The sequence below is a fragment of the Engraulis encrasicolus genome, chromosome 24 (genome assembly GCF_034702125.1).
Source record: "Engraulis encrasicolus isolate BLACKSEA-1 chromosome 24, IST_EnEncr_1.0, whole genome shotgun sequence".
Classification (NCBI taxonomy): Eukaryota; Metazoa; Chordata; class Actinopteri; order Clupeiformes; family Engraulidae; genus Engraulis; species Engraulis encrasicolus.
In genome coordinates, this window is record NC_085880.1 from 22,529,519 (window position 1) to 22,539,518 (window position 10,000).

The following is a 10,000-nucleotide window of genomic DNA, read 5'->3' on the forward strand; positions in this document are numbered from 1 at the left end:
ACACACACACACACACACACACACACACACACACACACACACACACACACACACACACACACACACACACACACACACACAGCAAGTTCCTTTCCTCTGTCGTGCTGAGAATCTGCACAGTTGTGGCTGCAACAGTTTATATTTTCTTTGCTGTTGCCACAAGGACGTTGTGCTGAAAGGCATCCCTTCTCATCCCTTTTCATTACTTCCAGACAATTTGGGAACATCCAATGGAGGCCTGTATTAGCCAGTGTTTATCAGATAGTCAAGTTATTTGCGTTTCATATGTGTGCGAATATCATATTTGTACACTCAAAGAAACTGATATTTAAGACAAATCAATAAATTGAATTTGTGGAATGTGAGTGTGTAAAACCTGCATGCACTATCTCTTTAGAGCTGACAAAAAGGGGGGGATGGGGGAGGACGAAAAGGAAAATATTTATGTATCCTCCGACGAGGCATCGTTTCAATTTGTCCATTTACGGAGTCCACAGAAGGAAATGACCATGTAGTCAGAGAGTTTGCAAATTGAGGAAATGAAATTTTCACATGGAAATTTATCAGTTAAGTAACCTCAAAAATTGTGATTTTCTGATTGCCCACTTCCCATCAACCCCTCATTTCTCAATGCATGAAATGACAGAACAGTAAGTAACAAAGCATATTCACACATGCAAGCACTTACGCACGCACACTCACAGACACACACACAAACGCATGCACACACGCATTCACACACATGTACGCACACGCGTACGCACGCATGCACGCACGCACGCACGCACGCACGCACGCACGCACGCACGCACGCACGCACGCACGCACGCACGCACGCACGCTCGCACGCACACACATTCAATATTCTCGGGTTGATTTCCTCTGCCCCTTTTAAGCATTCCCCAGTGCATATGTATTGTAGGAGCAAATCGTTTGCCTTCTGCTTTTGTTACGGGGCTGGCTCACTGTTCAGCTGTCAAAACATTGGAAGGCTGGCAGGCAGCGAGTTGCTCCGCTATGCTTATGAGCCACACTGCCCAGTTTGTCCTCTGACTAGGGTTGCCAACCGTCCCTTGAAATACGGAATCGTCTCGTATTTAGAGATAAAAATTCCGTATTGAGTTGGAATGGGACACGGGACGTTAAAACGCAGGAAATTACATCTAAGAAATAGTAGCCTACATTTTCTTGGGGAGGACCCCCAGACCCCCGGCTCAATTAAGTGTCCTGTATTTTTTCCATTGGAAGTTGGCAACCCTACATTCACACACGGAACATTCGTTTTTCACCTCAACTCACACACATAACCCACCACAAACACACACGCAAGCAAGCACGCACGCACACACACACACACAAACACACACACGAACACACGCACACATACACACACACGCACACACACACGCACACATACACACACACACACACACACACACACACACACACACACACACACACACACACACACACAAACACACACACACACACACACACACACAGCCTTGAATAAGAGAAAAAAAGTCCATCTCCAAAAAAAAAGTCCAAAATGTTAGACAGTAAAGTTTTTGAATCTTGAATGTTGGGTTGGGCGTACTGTATTTATTTTTTAAATCGGTCAGTTAAAGTTTTTTTCTATAGCACGCTCATTACTTCCAAGAAAGTAAATTCAATAGAGGCCACCACAGAACGAATGAAGAAAACGATGTCTCATCAAATTTTGCAAGGTTAAATTCAATTAATTTCTGTCTGTTCATTGTGAAATCCGAACCCTGCCATGAAAACTCACATTGGCAAGCGATTAAAACCCTTTTAGACTTTTCAGGTGTGGTTTTCTAGCTTTCTGCCTTTCTGCTTGGCCTTTGTCCACTGTGGCATTGCAAATGAAAGGCATGGAAGAGGGTCTGTGTGCGTAATTAACACACCATTTATGAGCATTTGTGAGCAAGGCATTTGTCCATTTATCTACTCTTCATCAAATCCAGCCAACAGTCCCATAAACAACCACTCACCTAACACTACAAATGAATGAAAGAAGAAAATGTATTGCTGTTTGAGGTCATATATAATATATATTCACACTCGCAGCACATGTCACAATGGTCAAGATATTCAAAGACAACAGCACCAAAGAGATTTGATTGGTTAACCCCCCCACAACCCCAAACCCTACAGCACACCTCCCAACCCACCTCCCATCCCCACCCACACCCCTCCACTGCCCTCTCACCAATACATTCAGTCTTCCATTGTTTTGCAAATATACTAATCATCTATTAATTACAGACAGGTATAATTTACAATAAAATAACACTTTTTTTAAAAGTCGAACAATTCATGGGTCCTTTTCTTCTTTTTCTATACTACAATAATTTCAACAAACTGAGCCACGCAGACTGGGTTCCTTTTTCTGTGCCATTCGGTAGGTCCTCTATTTGGAGGCACACAGACGTGTCTGAAATGACATTAAGGATGTCCGGAAAGAGGGTGATTGGTCGGACTTCCACATTGACACTGGTGAGGCATTTGTCATATACTGCCAAGGTATGAAGCAGCGTCCATCCAGTCTTCAGGCTGCCTCGCTGTGTGCTACGCTGTGCTGTCCCATTTTTTCCCTCAAAAAACTGTCCGGCCCTCGTCACTGCTTCGCTTTTTTGTCCATCTCGTAAAGAGACATCGACCACCATTGTGACGTCTTCAGGATCCAACTACACACACAAACCAAACCAACAACTTCAGAACCAACATAGAAGGAGAGGAGCATAAAATACTGCATATATAAAATAATAAAATAAAATAAAATAAAATAATGAAAGACTGGGTCACATATTTAAGACTTGACTTGGAGAAATCAGAGATGGCAGGAAAAAAAGAAAAAGGTAGAACACCAGAAACAGACGTAACATTTCATCTGCAGTGTGGAGGTACAAAAACTATCTTCCTTTTCTGCAGTACATCCAAATGCTTGTTATTGCCAGATTTTGCTAGTTAATTTTCAAATTCGTGATTGAGGTTGGCCGTCTTAATTGTCATAAATACATTCGTAAGTGTTGCAAGTATAGGACAGAATTGAGATTGAGATACATTGTATGTATTTCCAGGGGGCCCCTTTCAGAGCCCAGCCAAAGTTCTCAGCGGCCCTGTTCACTATTGTAATAGTCTGAATGTCTACTGTAGCCTACTCCAACACGAAGCACACAGCTGGTTGGCACACTAACGTGCCACAGTTACAGGAGATCTTGCCCAGATTAATGCCAGATTAGAACTAACATTGTCATTGTCATTGCCACTGTGTGTGTATGTGTGTGTGTGTGTGTGCGCGTGTGCGCTTGCGTGCGTGCTTGCGTGCGTGCGTGCGTGCGTGCGTGCGTGCGTGCGTGCGTGCGTGTGTGTGTGTTCGTGTGTGTTCGTGTGTTCGTGTGTCTATGCGTGTCATGATTGTGATTGCATGTGTTGTGTTGTACGTACACATTGGTGCATGTGTGCCAGTGTGTACAGTATGTGTCAGTGGATGTGTGTGTGCATGTGTGTGTGTGTGTGCCCAAGCATGCTCAGGAGCTGTGCAGGGCAGGGTCACGGCCAGGTTAGTGTCGAGGTCTGTGAATCTGGGTTACAACATGGACATGAGGATGTTAAGCTGATTTTTAGAGGAAAGCAACCCTCTACTGACAACAAATTAAAAGAGCTAATGGCTCAAAGCTGTGTAAAGCTGTGTACAGTGCGTGTGTCCGTGTGTGTGTGTGTGTCCGTATGTGTGTGTGTGTGTGTGCGTGCGTGCGTGCGTGCGTGCGTGCGTGCGTGCGTGCGTGCGTGCGTGCGTGCGTGCGTGCGTGCGTGCGTGCGTGTTTGTGCATTTGTGTGCAATTGTGTGCACGCGTGTGTGTGTATACCTGTGTTTAAATCTGGTACGCGGGCATTGTTGTCTGTATTCAGAAAGGATTACAAGAATGACAATCACAACACAAGCAAGACAGAGGAACAGGATCCACAGAGCGATAGAAAGAGAGAACGAGGGTGAGAGGAACAAAAACACACCCTCCATTTCACCAAAAAAAAAAGCGAACATACGAACAAACGACCCATAATTAACAGTAAATAAAAAAGAAGTGAAAAAAAAAAACATTAACTGTAAAAATCTGTAAAATCATTCCAGCGCCTTTTTGTCCAGGGTGTCTTTGCCATTGGTCCGCGAGTAGGGTTCGAAGGCAGACGAGCTCAGGTAGCGGGCCGAGAGTTCCTGGAGGTTGCCGGCCAGCGAGCCCGCCATGCCCAGGGGGTTGGAGGACATGCGGCTAGCCACCGTGCCCAGCAGCGAGGGCATGGGGAAGCCGAAGATGCCCGGGTGGGGGTGCGGCGGGTGGTGGGGGTGTGAGTGGGGCGTTGAACCGGCGCCCTGTAACCCCGTGACGGCGGCTGCTGCGGCGCTGGTGACCGGCGGCAGAGGGGGGCTGGTGCTGGCCGTGGTGCTGCCCACGCTTCCGGAACCGGAACTGGAGGTGGAGCCAGCGCTACTGCCCCCTCCCCCTCCTCCGCCTCCTCCTCCTCCACCTCCGCTGGTGGGATCGCTTGCTGTGGTTATGCCGACCCCAACCCCGACCCCGACTCCGACTCCCATGCCGACCCCCAGGCCCAGGGAGGGGCCTCTGAGAGCGGATCCGCAGTGGGGCAGCAGTCCCGGCAGCCCCGGGTTGGTCAGCAGGCGGCCCTGCTCCAGCAGACGCAGCACGCTGCAGGTGGCGGCCGTCTCGGACACCACCGAGCGCAGCTCCGTGTCCTTGCCCTGGTCCTTCTTCTGCTTGGTACGTCGGTTTTGGAACCACACCTTTACCTGCACAATAGAATAGAATAGAATAGAATAGAATAGAATAGAATAGAATAGAATAGAATAGAATAGAATACAGAACAGAAAATCAATGCCTTTTGTTGTCACTTATTGAGATCGGAAGCATCTTACTTTTTAGTGCAAGACAGTATGTAGACTAGTTCACAACATACAATAAAAGAAAGAGAAGCGATTTGGGGCAAGTGGGCAAGTGATTTGACCTTTCTAACCACTACAGAGAACACTTAGTTGGGACATGTAGGGCCTTCCTCCAATAAACCAAAATTAATATTTTGCTGTCTTTTTTTTGCTGTATATGAACATATAGTAGGCTGTAAGGGAAATTCATACATTTTGGATTTTACTAACTGACATTCAAACTCCACACAGAGAATGGTCAGATAACTTTTCAGACCATTTTTTAAAGCATTCGTTTGGAGAACATTTATTTATTGCTATTTTATTTCAACCGTTCCATTAGACACATGTTTCAAGTTTAGAATTTCACCAAAAAAAAATACATCATTTAGCATTACCACAACACATAAATGCTAAACTTATGATAATGTAGTCAGATATAAGAAATATCTGCTTTATAACCAAATCCTTACGAATCATTAAATTTCATTCTTTGCATTGCTTTGCTACTTAAACCAGCGGCCAAACATGCTTGCAAAATTAACTAAGCAATCACTAGACTCCCTCTTGTCTGTTGCGCTCTTTTGTAAACGTGATTGGGTTATTTAATTGTGTCCCTGTACACCACGTATAGCTGTGTGCTCTTTTGAAAGGCTAATTGAATCTTTTCAATGGTCCTGTCACTCTGCTAGTCGATCAAGGTGCTAACGCAACCAAGGTCATGGTTTCTATGCACACAGCTAACATACAGATAAAAATAAACACGCACGCACACGCACACACACACACACACACACACACACACACACACACACACACACACACACACACACACACACACACACACACACACACACACACACACACACACACACACACACACACACACACACACACACACACACACACACACACACAAAGACATGCTCAACCACTATAATAGCAATCTGTCATAATAGGAGGTATTGGGAAGATGAATAAGTCTTGTATCATTTCTTCCGTCCATTTGCATATCTGAAAGTTCTTTTGTAAGAGGAATTTGTAATTGTTAGTCACCATCTCCAAATACTAAACATCAATGAGTACTATAGCGTACGGAAACATCATTGTGACAGACTCAGTCAAATTGTCATTTTACTGACATAAATGTCTTCTTCTATCGTCACTTTTTCAGTCGCTATACAGTAGGCTTATACGCATTAAAAAAAATGCAATCATGTGTCAATTCAATACTTAGAGACTCGATTTGATATCTTCTAGAGTGTATTTGGTCCCTGAGTACTCTCTAAGATTTGAATTATTTGCATGTTTTTCACTGTGTATAAGGCACATAATTATGTATTGGCAATTGAAGCTCATGGCTCTTGCGTTCGGGCCTCCCTTTCAGTCTTGTTGCTCGGAAAATACACAGAGAGGGGTTAGTAGGTCAACTGCCAAAACACACACGAGAGTGGGAGCATTGAGCTGTATCAACATCGCCAGCACACACACACACACACACACACACACACACACACACACACACACACACACACACACACACACACACACACGGACACGGACACGGACACACACACACACACATGGACACACACACACACACACACACATGGACACACACACACACACACATGGACACACACACACACACACACACACACACACACACACACACACACACACACACACACACACACACACACACACACACACACACACACACACACACACACACACACGCGCGTATGCACCGCCAGCACACATGCACAAACATTAATAAATGTGAATTCGTATTCTCACAAAACCACTGCCCACATCCCAGAACGGAGCGAGATGAAGAAAGAAGGGACACCACAACCGACGCCCACAGAATACCAGGAGAGACACAAATGATGGCAAACCGCTTGCACTTTCTTACATTGCCATGCTGCATGGCACACCAATCCACTCCAACACAACACAACTACGCGGAACTAATAGCTTGGCCTTCCTCCCCTTACACCCACCCGCGTCACCTTCAGCATGTGAGCAAGCCTTATGCTAGCTGCAGAATATACTGTCATGCAATTAGAGGCTACACATGCTAAAACGGCATGGCTGCTCATCTTCATAGGAATGAATTGGGGGTGAGCGATGCGAGATTTGAAGGTGTTTAAAGGGCTTCTTTCTTTGCATGGTGCGTAGACCTCTGGGCAAGGTCCGCAAACTGCATACAGTTGCAGACGATTACAAAACTTTCATTTTCCATAGTATCATACAACAGAGAGGTGTATAGCGGTGGGATGTGGCTCTGTGGGCTCTACCATGATGCCTGGGACCCAGGTTCCATTCCTGCCCGAGGTTGTTACTCAACCATCTCTCTCTCTCTCCCCACTCATTTTCTGTCTCTCACACTGTCCTACCTGAATAATAAATGTGTATATGGAAAAGGGAAAATTACTTGCACTCTAACCTTCTTTGAAGCTCACAGTCCAGGATGGTAGAAAACAGACAGCAATCTGGTCCGCTTTTGAGAAAGACTAGGCCAGGAGAGACTGGAGCACTCAAATATCTTTTTTGTTATTTTATTGTGATGTAAGCATAGTGAATAATGTTTCGACGCAATGCGTCTTCTTCCCATGGCCTAGTCAAGTGGACCAGTTTACTTCCAAATATACAGATATGTATTCAGACATAGACGTTTAACTATATGTAAATAAAAAACAAAGAAAGAAAAGTGGAAAGAATGGAGGTGTAAATGAAGGGCTCTGCCCCTCTATACAGTACGTGGCGCAGACAGGACGGGAGATGGGAGCAGGAAATCAAGTAATGACACAATGCATTTGGAATGTGTGTGTGTGTGTGTGTGTGTGTGTGTGTGTGTGTGTGTGTGTGTGTGTGTGTGTGTGTGTGTGTGTGTGTGTGTGTGTGTGTGTGTGTGTGTGTGTGTGTGTGTGTGTGTGTGTGTGTGTGTGTGTGTGTGTGCGTGTGTGCGTGTGTATGTACACACGTGTGTCCGTGCACATGTGTGTGCGTGCAGGCGTACGGGCGTGCGGGTGCATGTGTGTGCGGGCGCGTGCAGGTGATTGTGTGCGTGTGTGCATCGGTGCGTGCGTGTGCGTGTGCGTGTGCGTGTGCGTGCGCGCGCGTGTGTGCGTGTGTGCGTGTGTGTGTGTGCGAGCGGGCGTGTGTGTGTGCGTGTGTGTGCGTGTGCTGACTGATGCCCATGCAGCCACACTGCTAAATCGGTAAATCCTATTTGTTGTTTCTTTGGTTTCGTTGACCAGCTGAATAGAGAGCCCACACGGCACACATGGCGGCTAGAAAACACAGTGGAACACAACAAAGACACTGCCCCAACCAAAGTCCCCATATTCCACTTGCTTACGGGTCATTATATCTTCATATAGCCTACAATATATATATCTTCTTATATACGTAACTTCTTCCCTCATTTTCTTTTTTTGTCTTTTTATACACTTTTTTTTTCTTTTTTACACAGGGCGACACAGACATTCATATTCTGATCTTTCACACAATAATCCACCCCCATCCCTAACACCGACCTCTCAGTATTAAATGCGACGTCATAATCATAGTATCCTTCATCACGACCGGCATAATGTACTTACATCAAGGGATTGTATGGTCTGCGTGTCTAAGTGTGTGTGTGTGTGTGTGTGTGTGTGTGTGTGTGTGTGTGTGTGTGTGTGTGTGTGTGTGTGTGTGTGTGTGTGTGGTTGTAGTGGAGTGAGTGTGTGAGTGTGTGAGTGTGTGAGTGTGTGAGTGCGTGTGTGTGTGTGTGTGTGTGTGGGGGGTGGGGATTGGAGGCGTGATAAGTGTGTGTGTGTGTGTGTGTGTGTGTGTGTGTGTGTGTGTGTGTGTGTGTGTGTGTGTGTGTGTGTGTGTGTGTGTGTGTGTGTGTGTGTGTGTGTGTGTGTGTGTGTGTGTGTGTGTGGAGCATATAGTATGAGAGGAGAGTGAGGCCATGTGCAGTTCATCCTCAGTGGGGGTTTGCTGACCTCTACACGACCCCAACCCTGCACGGAGCACACGGAGCACACGGAGCACACGGACCGGCGCGCAAATATGCTTTTTACTTTCTCTTGACCACCCCTCTCTCTCTCTCGCTCTCTCTCTCTCTCTCTCTCTCTCTCTCTCTCTCTCTCTCTCTCTCTCTCTCTCTCTCTCTCTCTCTCTCTCTCTCTCTCTCTGTCGCAAGTGCTTTCTTCCGCTCGCTCACTCTTTCCATAACGATTTTTAACCATGTCTTGCAATAATTCATGTGTTTTGATTAATTAGTGGTTATGTATTTATTTTGTATATGTTGGCGGAGGAGATTTGTAGCAGTTGTATTTTAATCCCTGCAATCATTTGAAATCTTGAAATCACGTATTTCTACCTTTTAATTATTTGGCAAAAAAGGTCACCAAAAGGTCACCAAAAAGTGAACAAATAAGAGCACATAAAATAAGTTCAAGTTGCTATCAAGGGTCAGTGATTATGTTTCTCCTTTATTGTTCTGACAAAAAAAATCCAGAAAACGCAACGACATAAGCACAAACTCACTCAAAAACACCCCACTCACACAGATGCAACCTCTTTCTGTGTGTGTGTGTGTGTGTGTGTGTGTGCGTGCGTGTGTGTGTGTGTGTGTGTGTGTGTGTGTGTGTGTGTGTGTGTGTGTGTGTGTGTGTGTGTGTGTGTGTGTGTGTGTGTGTGTGTGTGTGTGTGTGTGTGTGTGTGTGTGTGTGTGTGTGTGTGTGTGTGTGTGTGTGTATGTGTGTGTTTGTTTGTGTGTGTGATGTCCAATATTTTAACAACATTAATTATTTTAATAAATATTGTGGGCATTTGTGAGTCTCCTTGCGTAACTTGTAATTTGTGTGTGCCTACATATATTTCTTCTGTCTATGTATCTGTGTGTTTGTTTTGCAAGTGCATGTATTACCTGAGTTTCGGACAAGTTGAGCTGCCTGGCAAGCTCGGTGCGTTCGCGGCCCACTACGTATTGGCACCGCTGGAACTCCATCTCCAGGCGATACAGCTGCTCCGCCGTGA

The 10,000-nt window shown here is 45.6% G+C and overlaps 1 protein-coding gene across 1 annotated transcript in view; it reads right to left on the reverse strand.

The window, feature by feature from the left end:
- Positions 1-4,144: 4,144 nt before the first annotated feature.
- The window catches only part of vax1 (ventral anterior homeobox 1), an 8,763-nt gene continuing 2,907 nt past the window's right edge, over positions 4,145-10,000 (reverse strand). Inside the window, exons 2-4 of the mRNA XM_063191606.1 lie at positions 9,891-10,000; positions 4,624-4,828; positions 4,145-4,494 (exon numbers count right to left, since the gene is read on the reverse strand). The exon at positions 9,891-10,000 is cut by the window's right edge and continues 78 nt beyond it. Of these exons, the coding sequence (XP_063047676.1) occupies positions 4,145-4,494; positions 4,624-4,828; positions 9,891-10,000 (665 nt within the window). The remainder of the gene's footprint in view (positions 4,495-4,623; positions 4,829-9,890) is intronic.